The sequence below is a fragment of the Papio anubis genome, chromosome 8 (genome assembly GCF_008728515.1).
Source record: "Papio anubis isolate 15944 chromosome 8, Panubis1.0, whole genome shotgun sequence".
NCBI classification, from domain to species: Eukaryota; Metazoa; Chordata; class Mammalia; order Primates; family Cercopithecidae; genus Papio; species Papio anubis.
Genome location: NC_044983.1, coordinates 85356914 through 85381860, shown reverse-complemented (window position 1 = coordinate 85381860; position 24947 = coordinate 85356914). Strand labels below are relative to the sequence as shown.

Here is a 24947-nt window from a genome sequence, read left to right as displayed (position 1 = left end):
TTTAGAAGTGACAGTAAGAAAAACATCTAATCCAACTCATGCAGAGGTCAAAAACAGGCAAGCAAGAGAGTACTGAAGCAAGTGCAGTCAGAGAATGTTATTTCATTAAGATGTGAAACTGGTTTGAAAAAAGTTATCACAATAGAAAACTAAAACTGGATTGTACAGCTTGTAAAATCAAGTTAAATTAGGTGTGATGTTATCAAGAGTCGAAGAATTCATCTGAAGCAATTAGTTGACGCAAATATATTCTATACAGTAATATTTGTATAGTGAATTATGGTCGTAATAAGCTAAGCATTTAATACTGCAATAAAATGAACAGAAAAACACACGTAATCCACTTTTAATTCTAAGAAAAACAGAATAACGAGAAGTTCAACGAAGACATTCCAGATGAAGTAATTGTACCAAAAAATAAAAAAGAGAGAAAATGACTGAAAAATTCAATTTGCAATGGAGAACTTCAGAAGATGTTTTTGTCTTAACATTAAAAATTCTAGCGGTTTGTGTGAAAACACAGACAGTAAACACACTTATATAAAGATAATTAGAACACATAAATCCAATAAACCATGATATGAGCTGCTATGTCATCTCCAATGAATACTATTATAGATCTCTAAGTACACCTTTGGAATGGAAAAGAAAAATGTTGACTTTATTTTTATTTTAACCTTTAATAATTCAGACAGTGCCCAAACAGTATAACAATTTTAGAAGTACTTACCACACCCAAATACCTTAGTTTCAGTGACAGAAAGTAATTCAGTGTTCACACAGGGATAAGTAGTTCAACCCACAATTTATTGAACTACAAATCAGACTCGTTAAATGCTATGATAGTTAAATCTAGAATAAATCTCTGAAAAATATCTTGGTGAGTTCTTGGATGTCAAAGTGTATAACACATTATTGGACTGTTGAAATTATTAGAATATGAAGTACCTGTCAAGGTTTCAACAATAAAAATATTTTTTAAAAGACCCTATTTGGTAATAAATTAGATTTATACAATTGATAATTTCAAAATAAATAAAATCTGAGTTGTAAATGCCTCCTACCCTCACCCCACCCCCAGTATACATACCTTATATCATTTTCATTTAACACACAGTGTGTCTCAAATTTTTATGAGCATACATATCCCTTGGGGATCTTGTTAAAATGCAGGAAGTAAGCTGTAGGGCCCATTTCTAACAAGCTACAGATGAAGAAGATGCTGCAGGACCTTGCACCACCCTTTGAACAGCAAGGTGGCCCATTATATATTTAAGATAATTTCTGGCATAATGACTGCACAGTTTTATAGATTCAAGGCTGTACTATTTTGGAATCGAGTATAATAAATAACCAAAAACGATCACGAAAAATAAGTTTTGGAAGAAAAGAATGTTTTAGTTAAGTGAAAGCTTAAGATACACCAAGTTGGCAGTGTTTCTATTTGTCTGACACTGACACCTTTGAAACATTACAATATAAATCAAGATACCAAATTCTAGTAACTTTTAAAAATGAAGTTACTATAGTTTGAGGCTCTCCTTCAGTTAAGTCCAGAAAATTCAAGCCAGCACACTGCAAAACCACTATTAAAAATCTTTAACAGCAAACTGTCCATTTTAATTACTTGTAAACTTGCTTTAAGCTATCCCATCTCCTCCTCCTCTTTCAACAAACAAATGCTGCTTTTTCTTCTGTCTTGTAGCTAAACAGCGTGTAACACCCAGTGCCCCTCCCTTTAAAAATCGAACAAAATTGTCTCCAACCAAAGGACCCAATGCAAAAAGGTTGGCTTCTTTTATACACTCATAGGTGAATGTATCTATTTCCACAGGATTACCCTTACATGTGATTGGTTGGCTTGACTTATGGCCTAGGTAACACCCTTGATCCTTCAGAAAAGACAGATTAGGATGAGAACCTATCAATACTACTGCTGCAGACAGCTTAAATATTTTCTTCAATCCAGAAATGCTTTGGAGAACACATTTCATGTCCGACTTAAAGGAAAGCACATGGTGCTCAGGAAAGCTGGTATAATCAGATAAAAGACTTGAGTCTACAGAGTATGACTGAGTACACATCATATGATAAACTTTATGATATTCAGGATACAGCTTTTTGGGAAGCTGTTTGAAAATTAAGCTTGGATCAGTTACTCGTCTGCGAAACACATGAATCACGGGGATATTACTATTGTAAGCACACAGTACTGCATCAGCAGCAGTAAGCCCAGAACCTACAATTAACACTGGATCCACTTTGCCACGCAACTTTCCTTTGTTTATAGCAGCTCCAAATTCAGGCATTGAATGAAACACAAAAGGAAAATCTTCCCCTTCAATTTCCAGATGGGCAGGAGAATCCAACGTTCCAGTTGCCAGTGCTACATTCTCAGCAAAGAGGCAGAAGGGAACATGAGAACCATCAGCTATTCGCTGATAACCCCTAATTTCCCAGTTTCTCTTGATAAAGTTTGACTTCTCTATCTTTGTTGAAATATCTCTGTCTTGACTATCATCATCATCTTGATCTCTGTAGAGTCTTGATACGGAAGTTATGTAAGTATTCTCTCTGAAATTCTTCTGAAGACCCATGACTTTTACATAATGTTTATAGTAGCGAGCTATTTCCTCTGGCATAACTCGATCCCCTTTTAGGTTCCTAAAAAAGGAAAAGGAAAAATATCCTATAAGGATACTACTTTCAGTTTACATGATTATTATCTACCTAGATGATTATTATCTACCTAGTAAGCTTTTATAGTTTTTTAATTCCGCTGGACTGTCTTAGCTATACATTATCCTAACACTTAAAAAAAAAAAAAAATTCTATTTTTAGTAAAAAATCTTCATGAATTACTTTTAGTAAAAGAAGTAGTTCCATGAGAGCAGAGACTATATTTAATGCATTTGTTTCCCCAATACCATGAATAGTGTCTGTTCAAACACACTGCTTGATAAACTTTCATTAAATGAAGGTATTAAAATGTGGATATTTGAAAATTGGACTACTTTATCTCACAATTATAATCTATAACTATCAACTGAATTATTTTCATGACAATCACTGAGCAGGTCTAACTGTAATATCTATGCTTCTTAAAATTAAATATACCATCTTGAAATGAATTTTAATACACTGCTGTTTTCCTAATAACTGAAAATAATTCAGATCTGTCTTTTGCTAAACAAAGTCATCTTACATCTAGGTAAATAATAGATGACATTTCACTCTATGTGTTTTCCTACTCATAAGCAGAGCTAAAACATAACTGTTCTTTATGAAAAACTTGCATTAGTCTATATGTCATTTTCCAAAGTTCAAAGCAACAAGCAAAATCCCCTGCCCCAATCAGAGATAAGAAACAAATTACTTGACATAATTCATGATGTGGATGCTCCTCAATTTACAATGGGGTTTATCCTGAAAGACCAATCATGTAAGCTGAAAATATTTTAAGTCAAAAATGCATTTAATAACTAGCTTACTGAACATCAAAGCTTAGCCTAGCTTGCCTTAAATGTGCTCAGAGCACTTACACTAGCCTACAGTTGGGCAAAATCATCTAACAATAGGCCTATTTTATAATAAAGTGTTGAATATCTCATGTGACTTACTGAATTCTATACTGAAAGTGAAAAACAAAATAGCTGTATTGGTACCCAAAGTATAGTTTGTATAAAATGCACATCACTTTGGCACCACCTTAAAGTCTAAAAACCTTAAGTCAAACCATGATTAATCAGGGACTGTTTGTAACTTGTAATGGGAAGTTCGCAAAAATTTTTCTTTTAAAATTTAATAATTATAATTAAGAGTTAGTATTAACTTTCGATTTTTACTTCTTCAGTCATGTGTCACATAATTCAATCAACAAAGGACAGCATACACAACAATGGTCCCATAAAGGATTATAAAGGAGCTGAAAAACTCCTACAGCTTAGTGACATCATAGCCATCTTAAAGTTGTGGTACAATTACTTTTTTAAAAATAAATTCAGTGTACCCTAAGTGTACAGTGTTTATAAAGTGTACCTTAGTGTACAGTAATGTGCTAGGCCTTCACATTCACTCACCACTGACTGACTCACCCAAAGCAACTTCCGGCCCTCCAAGCTCCATTCATGGTAAGTGCCCTTATACAGGTATACCATTTTTGGTATGGCACCTCATACAGGTATACCATTTTTAATCTTTTATATCATATTTTTGCTGTACTTTTTCTATATTTAGATACAAAAACACAATTGTGTTACAACTGCCTACAGTATTCAGTACAGCAACATGCTGTACTGGGTTGTAGCCTAGGAGCAACAGGATATATCCTGCAGCCTAAGTGTATAGCAGGCTATACCATGGAGGTTTGTGTAAGTACACTTTATGATGTTTGCCCAATGAAATCACCTAATGACTCAATTCTCAGAACGTATCACCATCATTAAGCAATACATGGCTGTATTATCATCTCCATTTTACAGAATGGAAAACTGACTAGTTTATTTGTTCAGGATCACAACACTAGAAGTCACAGAGTCAGAACTCAAACTCCACCAATCTCTAGAGACCTACGAGTCTTCTCTCAACACTATGCAAAGGCAGCAACTAAACCTAAATTTATCACAAAATTCATCTGCACATATTACTTCAACACAATATTCATAATTTAGAAAAGTAAATGCTTCTGGTACATAAATCATAAAACTTTCTCTTTCTTACCCTTTTACAAAGTGAAGAATGTGTTAAGCAATTTCACTTGCCAACTTACGAAGATCAAGAACTGTACAACCTGCCTAATTTTACTTCAAGTTTCAAACCCATATACAATTCTTTTGAAAAATCTAAAATGAATTTTTTGAAAGGTTTAATCTCAATTACCCATGATGATATAAATTTGCTCTCTCTGAATTTCCTCAAATTAAGGAAAATTTCTATGAATTAACATGGTTGTTATCTAGCAGGAATTGAAGTTCTCAAATGTTACATCCCTGTTCTAACAAAGGTTACGTGACTTCTTGCTTCACTTATTGTTTTTGTGAGTAGTCAAATTAGAGTAGATTCTCTGTATTAGTAATTCTTCTCTAATATTTACTATCCTTGAAAATGATTGATAGAATTTTCATATTTCTTTTTAAATTTTGGGATCTTTCCCTTAAAATAAATAAATTTATAATTTTCCAAGATGAGATTTCTTCTCAGTTCTACTTTTTTTTAAATTTGAGACAGAGTCTTGCTCTGTTGCTCAGGCTGGAGTGCAGTGGCGTGATTTCAGCTCACTGCAACCTCTGCCTCCCGGATTCAAGCAGTTCTCCTGCCTTAGCCTCCTGAGTAGCTGGGATTACAGGCATGTGCCACCACGCCCCGCTAATTTTGTGTTTTTAGTAGAGACGGGGTTTCACCATGTTGGTTAGGCTGGTCTCGAACTGACCTCAGGTGATCCTCCCACCTCAGCCTCCCAAAATGCTGCCACTGTGCCAGGCCCTCAGTTCTACTCTTATACTTTTTTTTTTTTTAAATATGTCCCTTCATACCCAATTAGCTATCCATAAGCCAGATTCTAGTTTATCCATAATTTTAAATTATCAATCACACAATATACAGTCTTTACCCTAAAAGTCAAACACTTTAGGTATGCAGAGTTTAGGTATTCATATAAGAAATATGCATAAAGTTATATATCAACTCATAAAGTATGAAAAATAATATATGGATGGATGAGAAAGTAACTAAACAGAGAGTGATTTAACAAAAGAGTAGATAAATCCATGATTAACAAAAAGTCACAGGAAACCAATCTGCAATAATCCCTTACCTCTGTGCTTAGTTTTATAACATCTCTAAATGAAAACTAGCATATTATAATCACTGCTTCAAGGACACATTTTTATTTGAAAGACATGTACATTTATATTCTTCAGCCACGACAAAATCACAAATATTTTGAAATTTTTCCACATTCTCTTTTTCAATGTACACCAAAGAATTTTAATACAGTTTAATCTTTACCTTCGTTTACTTGATACCCAGTCCTTAAATTTAAGTCCAGGTAGCTCCATCCAACTTCCAAAGCTGATTGTCAACATGGAGCCTTCCATATTCTATTAGAGTTAAAGGGGAAAAAAAAGTACAATCAAAAAACAAGAAGTAACATTTTTGTTGTTGTTGTTTGTTTGTCTATTTTTTAACCAAATCCATCTCATTTACAATAATTATGACTCTGGATAAGGTACGCTCCCACAGTCCTAAATGGTTGGATAACTTACCTCAAAAACATTACTCCAATAAACTTTCATATGCCTTCATCATTTGATATTATCCCAACAACCTTCTTTCATATAGTTACACATTTAGAAAACAGATTTACAATATTACCCAATGCCTACACAATGTTGATAACTTTGGTCTATGATCAACATAATTCAGATGTACAATATTATGTCAGGGAAACAAAAATTCACTATATTCACTTTTTGAACAAAAGGAAAAATGTTCATTAAGTTCCAAAATTTTAGATGGCTTTTCATTTTAATATTAACTTTTTTTAAAAATTAGCAACAAAGCTTTTGCCCCCTCCATCAATTATAATTCTAAAATCTAGGCTGATGTGGATACAGCAGCATCTCTTCTTAAAGATACAGAAATAGGCAGTGGATGCCTGAGAAACATACCCACTGCTAAGGCACTGCTTGCCATCAAGCTCCTTTGACCTACTTATTTCTGCTTTGTTCAATACAAAGCAAGAAAAGCCCAAAGGCCAATTATCTATTATATCTTGACCTTTATGATCTCTTTCAATCAACTCTTTTAGGCAGTAGCTTCTTTTCTCCTAACTTCTTGCCCTGCTTCTATAACACCCAGTTTGAAAACAGGACATACTATTATTATTATAACTGACTGACATTCACAGAGTACTTACTATGTGCTAGGCCCTGTGAAGCATCATTTGTGACTGTATACAAATCACCCAAGAAAGAGAATGCAGCAAGCTGCCACCCTGCTTTGAGGGAGGCTAGCCCTGATACCAGGTTCAGAACCTGGAATCATCATAAAAGGAGCTGTTAAGAATGTGTTATCTATAGGAGATTATTTGGAACCTGAGAGTGTCACCTGTAACTCTAAAACCTTAAAAAACCACTATTTCACTTTCTGACAACAATTTCTTAACATTATTCCCACTGCACAAATTCTTCCAGTTGGTTGAGAGCCCTAGTGCTTTGATCTCTTTTCTCCTACCTTTCTTTCTTCCCCATGTAACCTATATGCCATGACAAGCTGTCATGGAGACTGTAGTATTACAGGATGCAAACTAAATAGAAATACTGTAGGAGCATACAGAAAGCATCTGGTTCTTCAAGGACACAAATGGGCTGAGGAGTGTACCAATAGAAAGGGAAAACATTCAAGGCCAAATAAAAATTCACGCGGCAGCTTAATAAAGACAGCGAATATGAATGTCCTTCAAGAAGACAAAAGAAATTCAGCCTTGTGCCTGATAAGATTAACTCAGCAGGGCTGCGTTGTTCCAACCTTTCACATTACCGAGAACGGCCTGTCTTCAGGACCAAGCTTGGCTGCCACCTTCTCAGAAATAACTTCTGAGCCCTTGAATACTCTACCTGATGAGCATGGGTTTTGCATGCCTAAGGCCTTGGCGATGCTATACCAATGTAACCCTGACAGTTTATCGTAACAATGTGATTTATGTGAATATCAGTTTTTGCTCTGGGAGGCAGAAGTAAGTCACATGGGAGCTGCTGGCCTATATGACTGACCCCACAGAAAACATCGCTAGACACCACACCTGTGACTTTACTATGATTGGATATCTAGAAACTTACACTTGGACTCTGCCCCGTGAGACTTTTCCCATTGCTGATTGTTATCTGTATCCTTTCACTGTAGTAAAATTTAACCACAAGTACACCATCTTTACTGAGTCCTGTGAATCCTACTGAATCTTCAAGTCTGAGAATGAACTTGGACTCCCCAACAAAAGCATGCTAGAGAACAGAATGTCAGAGATAAAAAGAGGAATATGATAAGAAACCTAAGTAAGGGCTAGATTGGACTATGGTGAGATACATTACAAAGTCTACATACTAGATATTAGATGAATGGAGAGCAACTGAAGAGTTTTATGCATTGGTGTAACATCTCAGACAGGTAATTTAGAAGGATGAGTCTGGCTTTGGTATGGATAATGGATTGGAGGAGACAAAATGGATAAGAAAACTATTTAGAAAGGGTTTGCAGTAATTCTGGTGAAAGACAGTGGTGACCAATATTAGCAACGAAATAGATGGACCCAAAAATCAGAAATGAAAAAGATTTGGTGATTAATTTGAAATGAGAGTTGAAGAAAGAGAATCAAGGAGGACTCTCAGGTTCCTGGCTTGAGTAACTACATAAGAATGTCATTTAATGACAAGGAAATTGAAGGAACTTGATGATAAAGATAGTTAGCTTTAGGCACATTAAGTCTCAGGACACCTGCAGAATAATCAAGGGAATATATGAGAAACAGCAATCTGGGCTGGTTTTGATTTTGGGAATTCTGATTTGGGAATCAATTAATATCAATATGCAAGCCACTGAAATAGGTAAGATAACCCAGGGAGAATGAAGAGCATGAAGAAAAGACCCAGGCTTGGGATAAGGTCTACAGAAGCACATTTTTAAAGAATAAGAGTCAGCTGGGTGTGGTGGCACATGCCTGCAATCCCAGCACTGGGAGGCTAAGGCAGGAGGGTCATTTGAGCTCAGGGGTCCAAGGCTGCAGTGAGCTATGACTGTATCACTATACTCCACCCTGCGTGACAGAGTGAGACGCTGTCTCAAAAACACCAACAAAAAAGACAAGAATCCACAACGGTATCAGAAAAGGAGTGACCAAACAGGAAGAAAAACAAGGAGACTGAAGATTCAGAGAATCTAAGAAAGATATTAACACTGTCAAAAGCTGCAAAGGTCAGAAAAGATAAATTTAGAGACTCGTCATCAAATTAAGCAAAAAAGGAAGTTACTGACTTTCAGAAAAAATAGTTCCAAAGGAAAACCAGTGGCAGAAGGTAGACTGAGTAAGCTAAGGAGCAGAAGGCAAAGCAGGGAGGAGGATGTATAGGCAACTCTTTCAGGAAGTTAGTTAGAAACCAAAGGATGAGGATCAGCTGGCACCTAAAATTTTTTTAAAGATGGAAATAATTTCAGCATGTTTACATACTGACCAATAGAAGCTGGCGGATAAATTGAAGCTATAAAAGAAATGGGGAAAATCAAATAAATAATGTTCTTGGGAAGATAGGGATCCACAATGTAGCTGGAAGGTGAGCCTTAGATAGTAGTAATATCTCTTCCGTTATAACGGGATAAAAAAAAAGAATTAGCATTAATGTGTAAGTTTTAGGTTTGAGCGTGAAATTGTGGAAGTTCAATCCTAATGGATTACATTTTCTCTGTAAAATAAGAACCAAGAGCACTTCTATCTGAGCATGAAAGAGAAAAAAGAGATAAGGTTTGAAAAGAAGGAAATATCAAAGCTTATAGTAATGTTTTGGCCCCAACTGAGAGTAGAGAATATTTTCACAGTTGTATATATATATATTTTTTTCTGGGGGTCTGACTGCTCAAGAAAAGATCAAGTGGATAGTTAGATGAACTGCCTATCTGACAAACCCATGTGATAGAAGGACAATGGGTTAAGGGAATGAAAGAGAATAGTTAACTCAATGGACTATAGAAGCTGGGCTGGATAAGTAATATGAAGATCACGGCCAGGAGCATGCTCTGTATTCAAAGATTATGTATAGTGTGCATAACTGGGTGATAAGCTTGAAGAACAGGAAACTGTGATCAGAAAGGAAGACATTTGAGAATTTAGGTTTTTACAAGTTGAGTAGTTACGAGAGGTAAGATCTACAATGGAGCCACTGGAGTCAGTAGCCAATGAAGAATACAACATCGTCGAGAATGAGGAGACCAAGAAACTAAAAGGTTAAGATCTTGGTTCTGTGTCATGTTTGTAGAGGTAAAATTATTCAAGGTGATAATAAAACTTGGGATATAATGGAAGACCATGAATTAGGTGCCACAGGTTCAGTAACTAGAGACAGTCTGGAATGGTAAAAAAAGTCAGAAATGGACACAGTCTGGAGACAGTCTGGAATGGTAGAAAAGCTAGAAAATGGCATGACCTGTTCAATGGAACAGGGCTTTTTACACAAGTGCATAGGGGTGTGAAGAGAAGACCAAACTTATTAGCCAACCTGATAGGACATGGGGCTATGGGAGAATGAATAGGCTCCACTTCAGAGGGCTGCAGTGGGAATGGTACCTTTAGGAAATAGCAAGCTTTCAACAAAAAGAGCAGAAGCAGCATCTGACTGAATGGTTAAAGATATGGCAAAGCAAACAAGTTGTTTACCACTAAATTGGTTCAAGGGGCCACAGAAAGTTTGGAAGAGAGAAGAGTGATGAGAAACTAGATCACAAGAGAAACAGAGAACTACATGAAGATAAGTAGGAGAGAGGGGTGATGACTCAAGAAGTTTACATCTTAAGCCATGACTCAGGTTAATTAGGATGTACATAAACCATAGCAGGGGAGATGGTCACATAAACAGATAAATAGTACTACAGGCAAGCACAGTAAGATTAAGATATGGAATGCAGATAGGATCAAGTAATTATGTCTTGACCTTCAATAACCTTCACAGAGGTGATGACTGACAACTGGTACACAGCTGAAATATTACTTACTTACAGCCCTATTCTAGTGAATACATGCCTGAAAAAAATCAGCAACTTTTAGGTATATTTTAACTTTTACCACTGGCTCAAAATGTGTTTTTGGTAATCAGGGTTTATCCATACTTTAACTTTTTTATACATAAGTGAAAGAAATGAAACATCAATTATTGCCTGCATATTCTTCAAAGCAGAAAAATGTAAGTAAAATAAAACCTCAGGAATTCAGAGAAGGCAGTCTAAATGCCCTCCCCACCTCCAAATACATTACAGCTTTTTTTTTTTTTTTTTTTTAAAGAATGCTACTAATTAACAGCAAATATAAACACTTAAGGTTTGGGCATGACAGAATTCTTTCTTATCTTGTATTGGTGGTTTCACAGTTACAGGCATTTGTCACAACTCATCAAATTATACATTCTAAATGGATGCAGCTTACTGTAAATAAATTAAGCTTAAAGTTGATATTAAAAAGTAAACATCATAAAACTTAAGCTAAAAGCAACAAATAATTTAGTAGCTGCTACTCATTATTAAAAAGAGAATAAAGATTTTAAAAGAAACCCATGATATATTTAATCTAGGAATGTCCCGATATCCTGAAACAGTCATTTTATAAACATAAACAACTTTTCAGATGTGCAAAAGTGCACTAATATACGAATAGCCAACTGAAGTTTCTACTAAAAATTTCGTATGTGATATATTAAAGTTCCCATGAAGTCTGTAATTCATAACATAGCAAACTAAATTATTTAACATCAATTTGTATAACCAATGAACACTCACTACACACTAGACACAGTGTTAACTGCTAAGAACACAGGAAGGATGAACAATTATTACTCATTGGCCCACTAATGAAATGTACTGAGTGAATCTTTAATTCACTGGTTCTCTGGTTTAACCTCTGCTATGAACTGAATTGTATCTGCCCCCAAAATTCTTATGTTGAGGTCCTGACCCCCAGTGTGATGCTTTTGGAGACGGGGCCTTTGGGAGGTAATTAGAGCTAGATGAGGTCATGAGGGTGGGTCCCTCAGAAAGGGATTACTGGCTTCATAAGAAGAGAAAATTTCTCTCTCTCTCTGCTATGTGAGGACACACTGAGAAGGCAGCTATCTGAAAGCCAGAAAGAGGGCCTTTATGAGAAACTGAACTGGCTGGAACCTTCATCTTGGGACTTCCAGCCTCCAGAACTGTGAGAACGAAGTCTGTTGCTTAAGCCATCAATTCTATGGCATTTTGTTATCGCAGACAAGCAGACTAATACAACCTCCTTTACGTTTTTCACTTAAGATTCTGCAAATGTGAGAAAATAATGGATACTGCTTTGAAATACTACGTGAGATTCTGTAAAGTCTAAAATGAATAAGTGAGTTTTAAATATTTATTAAACAAAACATTCTTGAAATGTCTTCTACATAATTCTTGTAAGAGAGTATAGAGACATGCTTATTCTAAGACTGTACCGGTAATAAAATTTGGCTTGATTTACTGCTACTAGTAATAAACCCATATTTAACTAACTGAACAGCATTAAAATTCTCTCAAATAAAAATGTTATAAACATCATTTATAACATTATCATAATGCTTAAGAATCAACTTGGTCTTATCAAGACAAATAATTCACATACACTAAAATGCTGAAAAATATACTCACATGCCAAGCTCCACCAGGTGGACCTTTACCAAGAACTAAGTGAGGGATATAATGATGTTGCTCTAATTTCCAATGCAAAACGGATGGATAATCATACCCAAAGTCAGCATCTGGATGAAGAAGTGTGTCGAAAAGCACTGCAACTGGATTGGATGATCGGCCCTCAAGGCCCTCAGACAAGTATTCTAAGTCCTGAATGAACAAAAGGAAGACAGAGTTTGAAAAAAGCCAGCATTTCCCAGATAGTATATTCTAATGTCTACCATGATGCTCCAATGATAAAAAGCAGTACTCCCAAACTTGACCACAGAGCACCTACTAAATCTCCACTAGGAAATAATTCAGAAAACTCTGCTCTAATAAATTCAAGAAAATAAACAGAAGTAACTCAGAATATATTTACGAATCTAAAATAAAAATGATACAAGGTGTTATTTAGAATAAAGGGTTTCAACTAAGAAACAAAGCTTATATAAATAAAAACTAGTCTTGTTTCAGCATAAACAAATTTTTTTAATTGACATGTAAGAAATAATACCTGATCAACAATGGAAAGATGTCTTGCTTCTTCTAATTTACTATTTAAGATTGTATTTGGGTGTATTGCTTCTGATGATAAATATGGTCTGTAGCCTGATAACATATAAGAAAGGCATATTCCTGAGGGTCCATTTCCTATTAAAAATAAAAGGTGGAAAGGGGTAGGTCATGCATCTTAATACTCTCGTTCCTTGGCTTTTTTCTTACTTTGAAAATGGCTCTTTTCCCTCACCAATTCTTCCTTTTCTAATCTCTTAAAACCAGATATTTCATGAGATTTTTACCTTTGCCTTCTCTCTTATTTTCTTTTGGGAATCTCATCTACTCAAGGCTTCAACTCTCTATGCTACTGACATCCAAAATCAGTTCTCTAAATTGACCTATTTCCCAAGGATATATTCCACATTTCCATTCTATTTCTTGACTCTACCTGACAGAGTGGCCCACTAATAACTTAAACATAATGTGCTCAAAAGCAAGCTCATAAGTCCCTTCACTGAGGTGCCCTCTCCTTCTAACCCTATCCTATCTCAAAATACGGTACTAGCAAACTTCTAAGTTAATCAGTTTCTGGTTCTAAACCTAGTTTGCCCCCCATATCCTGTCAGTTGTCTTTGCTATTCTCATTCCTGTACTTTCACCTAAAAGACAAGTCTCCTACTGTTTCTCTGTCCTGAGATTCACCCACTTCCAATCATTTCACATACTCCATTCAGGTAAGTTTTGGTAACACACAATCCTCATCATGTTACCCTTCCATTCTAAAGGTCTTAATAGTTTGTTTCTGACTATCCAGTGTTCTCCATTTGAAATAACTTTTGCAAAGATTATGACAGTGAGAGAAATCTAACATGGCTGACTCCATCTTGCTTCTAGCCTCAAAGGCTGGCTGTCTTCACTCATTCCTAGGTATAGGCAAAGCTAACCAAGGAAGGAATTTATAGTTGAAGGATAACAGTCCTTCCCAAAATTAAACTGCCTTTCTAAAACTAATGAAAGGCCACAAGGTTAGGATTATGAGAGGTGCCTGAATTCTGCTAAGATGTAGGCAGAGTGTCTGTAATTCTGTACTGCTGAAGAGTCACGCAGCCAGAGATCACAAGATGTGTGACTTCCCTAATTGCTCTTACAGATAACATCGCTATTGTAGATCCTGAGGTTGGCCTTTTGAAATGTCTTTTCAGACTTTTGCATTTCTGATGACTGTCTGACTCTACTGTTCCCAAGATTCAAGACTCAGACCCAAGACTCAACTGAACCAGTCCTGTGGCTCCCCACCCAGAGTTGGACTCAGCACTAGAGAATCATTTTCGAAACCCTAGCACGGCATACCCAACCAATCAGCAGCACCCTATTTCCTAGTCCCCTGTTCACCCAACTATCCTTGAAAAATTCTAACCTCCAAGCCATCAGGAGGAATCAGGAGTTTTGTTTCGTTTTTTGTTTTGTTTTTTGTTTTGTTTTGAGATGGAGTCTTGCTCTGTCACCAGGCTGGAGTTCAGTGGTGCAATCTCAGCTCACTGCAACCTCTGCCTCCTGGGTTCAAGCAATTCTCCTGCCTCAGCCTCCCAAGTAGCTGAGACTAGAGGCGTGTGCCACCACACCCAGCTGATTTTTGTATTTTTAGTAGAGACGGGGTTTCAGCGTGTTGGCCAGGACAGTCTTGATCTCTTGACCTCGTGATCCACCCAACATGGCCTCCCTAAGTGCTGGGATTACAGGTATGAGCCATTGCACCCGACCAATCAGGAGTTTTATAAGGAGACTAATTTGAATAACTGCAGTTCTCTCATATGGGCTGGCCTTGTGTCAAACTCTTTACTGCAATGCCATGATCTCAGTGAACTGGTTTTGGCTGTGCAACAGGCAAGAAACCGCCAGGTGATTACACACGTTCTAGTCTCAACCATCTTTCCAGTCCTAAATGCTGATATCGCCTTCCTATATGTTTATATGCTTTAACTAAAACCAAACTGGATTACTTGAACTACTTCCATTTATGAATTAACAATTCCTTTATTCTGGATTGCCACTTCTTTATTATCTCTGCCTTTTAAAAATTTAATCCAACTGAGAGAATTGCTAGCCACAAAGCAAAAATCCTGTTCCTTGCCTAATATGTTACCCCAAATAAAATATACTCAAAGATGTAAGAAAAGTAAAACCATAAGAATACTAGAAATAGAGAAAGCAGAGGAAGATTTCAACTTATAATACTAGAATAGGAAGCCTTAAAGACTGAAAGAAAAATTAAAAAATATTTAGAACTAATCTTTCTTTCTTTTTTTTTTTTTGAGACGCAGTCTCGCTCTGTTGCCTAGGCTGGAGTGCAGTGGCGCAATCTCAGCTCACTGCAACCTCCGCCTCCCGGGTTCACACCATTCTCCTGCCTCAGCCTCCCAAGTAGCTGGGACTACAGGCGCCCGCCACCACACCCAGCTAATTTTTTATATTTTCAGTTGAGACAAGGTTTCACCCTATTAGCCAGGATGGTCTCAATCTCCTGACCTTGTGATCTGCCCACCTCGGCCTCCCAAAGTGCTGGGATTACAGGTGTGAACCACTAGGCCCAGCCCTCTTTTTTTTTTTTTTGAGACAGAGTTTCACTTGTCGCCCAAGTTCTCACCATCTTGGCTCACTGCAACCTCCACCTCCTGAGTTCAGGCAATTCTCCTGCCTCAGCCTCCCGAGTAGCTGGGATTACAGTTGCCCGCCACCACACCTGGCTAATTTTTGTCCTTTTAGTAGAGACAGCGTTTCACCATGTTGGCCAGGCTGGACTCAAACTCCTGTCCTCAGGTGATCCAGCCCACCTTGGCCTCCCAAAGCTCTGGGATTACAGGCTTGATCCACTGCGCCCAGAGATGTCCCAGACCTATCCCCCAGAACCTGCAAATGTTACTACACAGCAAAAGGAATCTGTAGATACGACTAAGGATCCTGAGATGGAGAGTAACCTAGATTACCCAGGTAGACCCAATCTAATCACAAGAGTCCTTAAAAATAGAGAACTTTTCTCAGTTGTGGTGAAAGGGGGACATGACAATGAAAGAAGGTTAAGAAACAACATTGCTGATTTTGAAGCTACAGAAGGGAGCCAGGAAAAGGAAACATTCTTCCCTAGAGCCTCCAGAAAGCAACACAGTCCTGTCAACACCTTGATTTTGGCCCAGGAAGACCCATGTTGAATTCCTGACCCACAGAACAGTAGAATAACACACTCACATTGTTTAAAGCCACTAGGTTTGTGGTAATTTGTTACAGCAGCAACAGAAAACATATATTAATTAGCTCTTTATGCTCAGGCTGGTGGTGCCATTGTCAACAGTAATGACACTATATAAATACACATGAGGTTAAGCTACTCATAGCTAGCTGAGGCAAAACGGGGATAGGCTGTTTTGTGGGGAGTGGAGTGGGCAGGTGCAAATGAAGGTTAAGTTTTTCTTTTCTGACCTTCCCACAGCCTAGCCACACAAGAAGACAGGGTTCCTCCATTCATTCAGGACAGAAAACCAAGGTTAGACGTAAGGGGGAAAATGAAACATAACGTTATGGTCCCTGATATCTCTTGGTTGAGAACTATTACAAAAACTGTCATCTCTATCATATACTGTAGAGGAGAATCTAGTATAGAACCTAGTATAGACGAACAATCTTGCTCTCCTCTTTTCCTTCCTTTACAGTATCTCCCACAAGCCAGAAGACATGAATTTTCTCCCCTTCCTACTAACTTTGAAACAAACTATCAAAGAAACATAGGAAGTCATAAGCCACCAAGCCACCTATATTCCTTAACTCTCTCCTTTGTCTTAGTTAGCTTCACCCTATATTCCTTGTCTGAATTCCTCGCGTTTGTATATTAGATGAAAAATATACATAACAAGTAATTAAATGCATGCAATAAAACTAAATTATAAAAGTTTCTAAATCTGAACTAGATTGTATTAATAGTTAAATTTTTAATATCTTATATGCCTATCTGTTGAGGTGATACAAAGGATATAAAATAGTAATGTTGTGGTTAAAGTAATTATAAACATCACCTTAGAGTACTATAATGTCATTGCTAATTGAGCACCAGTTACTAACTTGCACAAGTTACTCAATACCTGTGTCAGTTTCTCTCTCTGTATCTGCCCTACCAACATCAGAAGTCTACAAAGTTGTAAGGTATTATCCAATAATATACATAGAACACTCTTCAGAGCTCTAATAATATTATCACATCACCATGACACTGTCATATAATTAATACAAATGTAGGAGGTATTTTAAAAGAATGTAGTAATATCATCAGTTCTTCAGTAAAAAGACACTGCATTTTAACACAGATGCTAAAATCAGATAAACCAATTACTCTCCAAAGATTTGGTTATTAGTTTTTTAGCATATCAAACCACCTAAGAACACTTTTCAATAAAATCTTAAGAACTTGTACTAACTGTAGATTTATAAAAGTATTAAGGGTCATAAATGTAATTTTAAAAGATAAAATACAATAACTTACCTATTATTACCACAGGAAAAGTCACTGATGAATCTTCCAGTAAAGAAGTTTCTTCAACTAATGGCATCGCTTTAACTTTTCGCCCCAAATTATCACCAAAGTATTGCACTAAGGAATTAAAAATCTCTCCTTCAGTTTCAGTGTCACTATAGTTTCTTTTTAAAAAAAGGGAATAAAAAGAGATATAGTCAATATAGCCTTTACAAAAATCAATCTCTGAGTTGATTTTGACATAAAATATTTTAATCGTTTCATAAAAGAAAGAAAATCCTTCCGACTAATGCTTTCAAATTAATAGCTTCGCTACATGTCAACCTATACCAACTTGAACGCCAAATATCCCCAATATTAATAGCTGCTTTTCTCAAAAATTCCAAATATTAATAGCTGCTTTTCTCTCACAAGTATCTTGTAGTCAAGTCCCTATGAAATAAGCACGTGCCTCTCTCAAGATCAAAGACAGCATTGTGTTGGGGAGTTCATAATTCTCTGAAACTAGTCTAGAAAGGGCTAGTTTCTCCTCTACATTTTTCTTTTTAAAAGGTGAGTGCATTAAAGACAATATATAGTCATACACATTTTAAGAAAAAGTTATAGTATTTATACATTATAAATTGTGCATTTTGGTATAAGAAATTAGGTGTATACATTTTTACTCAGAAAAGTATTACATATATACTATATATATATACTATGTGTGTGTGTGTGTGTGTGTATATATATATATATATTTTTTTTTTGAAACAAGGTCTTGCTCTGTCACCCAGGCTGGAGCGCAATGGCGCAAGCATGGCTCACTGCAGCCTCCACCTCCTGGGCTCATGTGATCCTCTTCCTTCAGCCTCCAGAGTAGCTGGGGCTACAGGTGTGCCACCACACTTGGCTAATTTTAAAAATATTTTTTGGTAGAGACAGGATCTCACTATGTTACCAAAAATATATTAAATATATTTCAAAAATATATTAAAATTATATCTTAATGTTATTTTCCAATTTTTCTTTCTCAATTGGCTCTCTAGAAATTAGTTTTAGCATTCTCACATTTTCATGCAATACATGGAGTATCTCCTGAACAGCTAATGTTCTGCATTATACTACAGTTACTTTAGAATAGAATCCCTTAATTTTATCTTCATACAGTCAGCAACAACCACAATGTCTGGAAGTATTAAATTAAGTACCTACTAGTGGGTGTGTTTATTACTACTCTCAAATGATAAACAAGCATGGGATGGATCAGTTATTTCACAGGATTGAACTCACTGATCCCAGAGGAGGTTGACACAAAGAAAAGAATCAGGCAGAGACAGGAATTTCTACTTCCCTATAAACTTCAGAGTTCCCAATCTACCCTAGGATAGGGCAGACTTACTCAGGACACACTGAGAGCTTTCTTGACCTGTACCCCAAATATTTGGTTTCCTCTTACATAGCCTCTTTTGACCAAAACAGACACCAATCAGACATGGCTACTAGGGGAAAACCCTTCTCACAGTGCAAGCCTACCCTTGGGAGGAAGTTTTATATGCTCAATCCATCGATTTCTGATTCATTCCAACTACTGCCTCTGATCAGATCCAGATGCATCAGCTGTCTTGCCTGTGCCTGCTTCCACCTCTTGGCAACTGCATTTCACATGTTTTATATTCTGCTCTGTCCCTGATATTTCTCCAAAGTATGTGCAAAGGTTAGGTTCTCCTGTACCTTTGGAGGCTTCTGATCAAAGTCAGTTTGATCAGAAACCTCCAAACCACTGCTCAAAGAAATCAGAGATGACACAAATCACTGCTCAAAGAAATCAGAGCTAACACGAATGGGAAAACATGCCATATTCATGGGTAGGAAGAATCAGTATCATTAAAATGGCCATACAAATTCATACAAACTGCCCAAAGCAATTTATAGATACATTGCTATTCCCATTAAACTCCCGATGACATTCTTCAAAGAACTAGAAAAAACTATTTTAAAATTCATATGAAACCAAAAAAGAACTTAAATAGCCGAGGCAATCCTAAGTGAAAAGAACAAAGCGGGAAGCATCACCTTACCTGACTTCAGACTATCCTACAGGGCTACAGTAACCAAAACAGCATGGTACTGGTACAAAAACAGACACATAGACCAATGGAAGAGAAAACCCAGAAATAAGACCACACACCTGTAACTATCTGATCTTTGACAAACATGACAAAAATAAGCAATGGGGAAAGGATTCCCTGTTCAATACATAGTGCTGGGATAACTAGTTAGCCATATGCAGAAGATCTAAACTAGATACCTTCATTATACCACATACAAAAAGTAACCCTAGATGGATTTAAGACTCAAATATAAAACCCCAAACTGTATAAACCCTGGAAGACAACCTAGGCAATACCATTCAGGACACAGGCACAAGCAAAGTTTCATGAGGAAGACGCCAAAGGCAATTGCAACAAAAGCAATAAAAAATTGACAAATGGCATCTAATTAAACTAAAGAGCTTCTGCATGGCAAAAGAAACTACCAACAGAGTAAACAGACAACCAACAGAATGGGAGAAAATGTTTGCAAACTACGCATCCAACAAAGGTCTAATATCCAGCATCTATAAGGAATTTAAATGTACAAGAAAAAACAACCCCATAAAAAAGTGGGCAAAGGACATGAACAGACACTTCTCAAAAGAAGACATACCTGCAGCCAACAATCACGAAAAAAATTTCAACATCACTCATTAGAGAAACGCAAATCAAAACCACAATGAGACACCATCTAACACCAGTCAAAATGGCTATTAAAAAGTCAAAAAATAACAAATGCTGACAAGGTTACAGAGAAAAGGGAATGCTTATATGTTGGGGGGAAGTGTATTAGTTCAGCCATTATGGAAGACAGTGTGGTGATTCCTCAAAGACCTAAAGACAGAAATACCATTCCACCCAGCAATCCCATTACTGGATATATACCCAAAGGAATATAAATCATTCTATTATACAGACACATGCATGTGTACATTCACTGCAGCACTATTCACAATAGCAAAGGCATGGAATTTCTCTCAACATTTTGTAGTTTTCAGTGTACAAGTATTGCATTTTTTATTAAATTTATTCTTAAGTATTTCATTTTTTTGATGCTATTATATAAATGAAATTCCTTTGTTAATTTTCAGATTGTTCAATGTTAATGTATAGAAATACAATTCACTTTTGTATGTTGATTTTGCATCCTGCAATATCGCTGCATTTATATATTAGGTCTAGTAGTTTTTTGCGTGTGCAGCCCTCAAGCAATGAAGAACCAAAGTTTAGTTTATTCAAATTTCCTACACATTAGTTTATCTAAATTTACACAGTATAGGTAATTTGCTCTGATTTTTCAGGAGCCACTGGTATAAACTGTGTGATAAACTATTTGCAGTAAACCTGCCTACTATTTGATAGTGGTTTAACACAAAGAAAAACAAGGAAACAAAAAACAGAAAGTGTGATTCACTGGTTTTACATAAAACATTAATTAAACAAGACTTTTAATAATTATTCTTTCTAAAAAATTCAGAGCTTAAGTTGTAAACTCAGTATTGCTGTACATGTTTTATAGTACATGCACAGTATATCACAAGTCTATGAACAGTGTTAATCTCTAGATTTCCAATTTGATATTCTATTTAGAACAAGTACTTATTTTGAGTAATAAAAATCCACTTTTTCTTTGAGACACAAATTAAAATTGGAAAATATGCACAATTACATTTAGCAACTACTAAAGAACAGCACTTTACATGCAAAATTAGTTATTCTATTGTTAGGAAGCAAGTTAAAAGCCTATTTGACATTTAAGATGCTTTTAGAGGCCTTCCATTTTTTGTTTTTGAAACATTACAGCACAAAGTTTCAGAGAACATTTCAAAGGAGAGTGTAGACATAGTATCTGGACAACAAAAAGACTTTTTCCATACTATAGCAGAAGCACGTGTTTAAATGATCATTCAAACTAAAATGAAATGTTTTACTAACTGCATTTTTATAGTCTTTGGAACCATGATCCTAAAATTTATCAAATGTATACTACCACATGGAAAGAAGGTTCTAAAGCCACAAATGAAGTCAGTCACACTCTTCATCTTCCAGAACACAAAGGAAGATTTTTCCGTTGGAAAATTAGGACAGTTCTCTCACTACTTATCCATTCAGATGTTAGACAATACAGATGCCACAATCTGTTTTATAATCTGTATTTTTTTTTTTTTTTTGAGACAGAGTCTCACTCTGTCGCCCAGTTGGGGTGCAGTGGTGCGATCTCAGCTCACTGCAACCTGTCTCCTGGGTTCAAGCTATTCTCCTGCCCCAACCTCCCGAGTAGCTGGGATTACAGGCACACACCGCCATGCCCAGCTAATTTTTGTGTTTTTAGTAGAGACGGGATTTCTACCACGTTGGCCATGCTGACCTGAACTCCTGACTTGAAACTGCTCGAGAAATAGCATTGGTAAATCAGAAACATATTCCTGAAGGAGCTGGTAAACAATTAAAAAAAAAAAAAAAAAAAACTTTAGACACAACAGAACTGTTTATTTTGCAATAAAAAGTGTGGTTTATTAATCATAATGTTTATCTTTGGCAGCTAGCTTGTTTTCCTTTCTGTCCCTCAAGACCAAAACATAGCAAATACTTGGTTTTCACTCCCTACTCCAAATTTCTGTGCACAGCAGGAAGCAAATGGTATTCACCACCCAGAGTTAGTCAAAACAATATGAATTCTACACTGTATATCAAAGGGTGTCAAATAGCTTTCAATATTTTTCTGAAACGCATGCTAGTTTCTCATGGGCTTTATTTAGTTTAACAAGTTTCACTAGGGGAACCTATTTCCTAAAACTTTCCATAGAGAATCTGATACTCTCAAACCGCTGTCTTAGTAGTCAACAAATTCACCTAAAAGTTAAAATCAAGCAGTTTATTATATGAAACTATTTTTCCTTAATATCCACAACTTAAGAGACTCATTCTAAACTCACTGAGAGGTTAGACAAGCTTGGATTATCACTATTACAAAAGAAGTTCCGAACTTTCTCTGTGCCTTACATCTTTTTTACTACAGGATGACGCTTCTTGACCGCTTCTCTGAATACTGTTCTTAAATATACACAGGATTTACAAGAAAACCAATTCTATTAAAACAGTCATAAAAAGTAAACGTGATATGTATGTACATGTGCTTCTCCACTGCATTCAATAAATTCAGTAATGTGTTACTATAATTTTGAATAAGTATACACAGCATTTCTATATTTACAACTGCAATGTGATATAAACATATTTATGATCTCTACTGATGACAGTCACACATACTACTGTGATTTGTTGCTTATATTTGTAACTGAATATTAGTTTTTAAAATTTAGAGAAATGATATACCTTTCTTTCCATCTAAGTTCATGTGTTACCTAAATTCTATCTAGAAAACCCGTAATTTAGGAACGCTTGATCAGAATTTCATATTTTACCAGGAAAGAAGTCTTACATAGAATTATTCTGGAACATCAGTATATGTAAAGCAAGGTACTACGGTATTCCCTAAGCTTAACAATTCTTCACCCCAGGGTTAAAATCAGTTTCTAATGTCTGGTCTTTCCACCAATGACTGAGGTGTTGACCAAATGTGCTAGATCTAGAAAACATACTTTTATTTTAGAAACGTATTATCTTTTATCATCCCTAAAAACTTTCTCCATAAGGTGAGTGTAAAATCGCCTCATTCTTTAAATTTCTACAACACACACGACTTACCATGGCTAACATCTTAACCAAGGCAGAATCTATTTGTAACTAGATGACACTGAAATGTAGTTCCCTACCTTCCTCCCACTCATTACATTATTTAGAAGACTTTTTAAGAAATAATTTTTTTTAGGGAGGTAGGCACTTCGTAGAAACCTTCGCTAAAACTTTGCACTACTGGGAAGTCTCAGCTCGCCGTAACCGACTCAGCCCGGGCCTAGCCAGTCCCGCAGTCCCGTGACCCGCGCGGTCCAGCGCGAGAAAAGGGAACAACAGCGCAAGGCTCCCCGGAGCAAGGACCCCGCCACACTGCACCCCACACCACCCCCACGCCCAGCAGGACGGCTGAGGCGGTAGGACGCTGCGGTCCCGGCGCTCGCCCTCCACCCCAGTCCCGACTCCGGCCAGGCCAAAGAGCTCGAGAGCGCTGCATCCCCGCCTGTTCCCCTCCCATCCTCGGCGAGGAAGTCACCTGAAATGACCGGCCAGGGAGCAGCGGCAGCACCACACGGGCATGGAGCGCTGCGCGAGGGGCGCCCGAGCGCGGCCGCCGTGGCCGCCTCCGCCTCCCCCGGCGAGGCTGCCCGCTCCGGGCGCCCGCTCGCTCGGGGTCGCGGGGTCTGCCGGGCGCCCCTGCCCCGCACCTCGCCGTTGCCGCGGCTGCCCCGGCTCTGTGGCGCCGGAGTCCGCCTCCAGATAGCGGCTTCCGCTCCTCGCCTGTGGGGAGCCAGGCGCCGGAGGCGGGTGATCTCCGGGCGCCGCGGTAGGGGCGGAGCAGGGCGGGGACGCTGCGACGGCGGCGGCGGCGCGCGGGCCCCTCCTCGCAGGTGCGGCGGCGGCGGGCGAAGTCTGCGATTGGTGGAGCCGGGGCCTGGGCGAGGGGCCGGGCCTGACGGAGCCGAGGCTGCGCGGGCAGGGAGCCGAGGTCTGCCGGCAAACCGCGCGGCCCCAGCGGCAGCAGTCGGGACCTGGACCTCGGTCTGGTCCCCGCCGCCCCTCCGTGTGCGACTTGGTGAGGCTGGTGGGTGCGCGCCGAGAGGGCCGAGGGCCGAGGGACGAGCGGAAAAGAAGCTGCTGAGAACTCGGGCCACCCAGACGGCCCGGCGGAGGTCCTGGCGTAAGGCGCGTCCTCGGCCACCTCGCCGAGGACCCCAGGAAGGGTCGAGCTTCCCACGCCTGAGAACCCACCTTTGGGCATTTCCTCGCGCTGCTGGGGTGCAGACCGCGGGAGCTTCCGGGTGCCTCCACCCCTGACCCCCGCATCACAGTCACCTGGGGGACTCACCAAACCACAGGTGCCCGGGACCCGCCCCCGACGGTTCTTTTATGGAAGTCCCGCTTCCGGGAAGAGGTCATCCTCTCTTCTTTATGTCTCTCAAACACACACAAGTGTAGGAATTACCAGCACGCTGGGTGAAAATCTAGGTGCTCAGGCCCGCCCCAGACCACACCGGTCTGTGGGGAAGGGCGGGAACGCTTGCTGCTTTTTAAGCCCCTGCAGGCGTTTGTGATGCAATAGGGAGTCAGAAAAGTATTCAGTAGTGAGTGTCCTTATTCGGTTTGTCAAAAATCAGAGGTGGGGAGGACAAAACCCAGGAGAGATTGATTGCATCTGCTTTTCTACGGAAATGGTTAGCTCCGCTTCCAAAAAAGCCGTATTTTTGTGCTTAAAATACACGTTCGTTTATATATTTCAATATAATTTTGTAAAACAAATGTTAAGT

At 38.1% G+C, this 24947-nt stretch overlaps 1 protein-coding gene across 5 annotated transcripts; it reads right to left on the bottom strand.

Annotated features, from left to right (window-relative positions):
• Window positions 1-318: 318 nt before the first annotated feature.
• On the bottom strand, window positions 319-24661 carry OSGIN2 (oxidative stress induced growth inhibitor family member 2). Of its 5 annotated transcripts, none has more exons than XM_031669971.1 (7): window positions 24412-24661; window positions 17459-17613; window positions 12947-13083; window positions 12409-12600; window positions 7839-8000; window positions 6007-6098; window positions 319-2664 (listed from the first exon to the last, which is right to left on the bottom strand). In XM_031669971.1, the coding sequence occupies exons 2-7, from the start codon at window positions 17523-17525 to the stop codon at window positions 1641-1643; spliced, it is 1674 nt and encodes a 557-aa protein (XP_031525831.1). In that variant the 5' UTR covers window positions 17526-17613; window positions 24412-24661; the 3' UTR covers window positions 319-1640. The 5 variants fall into 5 exon arrangements, with proteins under 5 accessions (XP_031525831.1, XP_031525830.1, XP_031525832.1 ...); XM_031669970.1 differs by having other exon boundaries at window positions 24509-24661; XM_031669972.1 differs by lacking the exon at window positions 24412-24661 and adding an exon at window positions 23233-23557.
• Window positions 24662-24947: the final 286 nt, after the last annotated feature.

Bases quoted from the DNA above. Each gene is read 5' to 3' on its own strand.
- OSGIN2 (XM_031669971.1), bottom strand. From the start codon at position 17,525: ATGCCATTAGTTGAAGAAACTTCTTTACTGGAAGATTCATCAGTGACT. The intron at 12,601-12,946 runs GTATTATTTCTT...TTGTTCATTCAG, and splicing joins ATCTTTCCATTGTTGATCAG to GACTTAGAATACTTGTCTGA. The intron at 2,665-6,006 runs GTAAAGATTAAA...TTCCTTTTTTAG, and splicing joins TGGGTATCAAGTAAACGAAG to GAACCTAAAAGGGGATCGAG.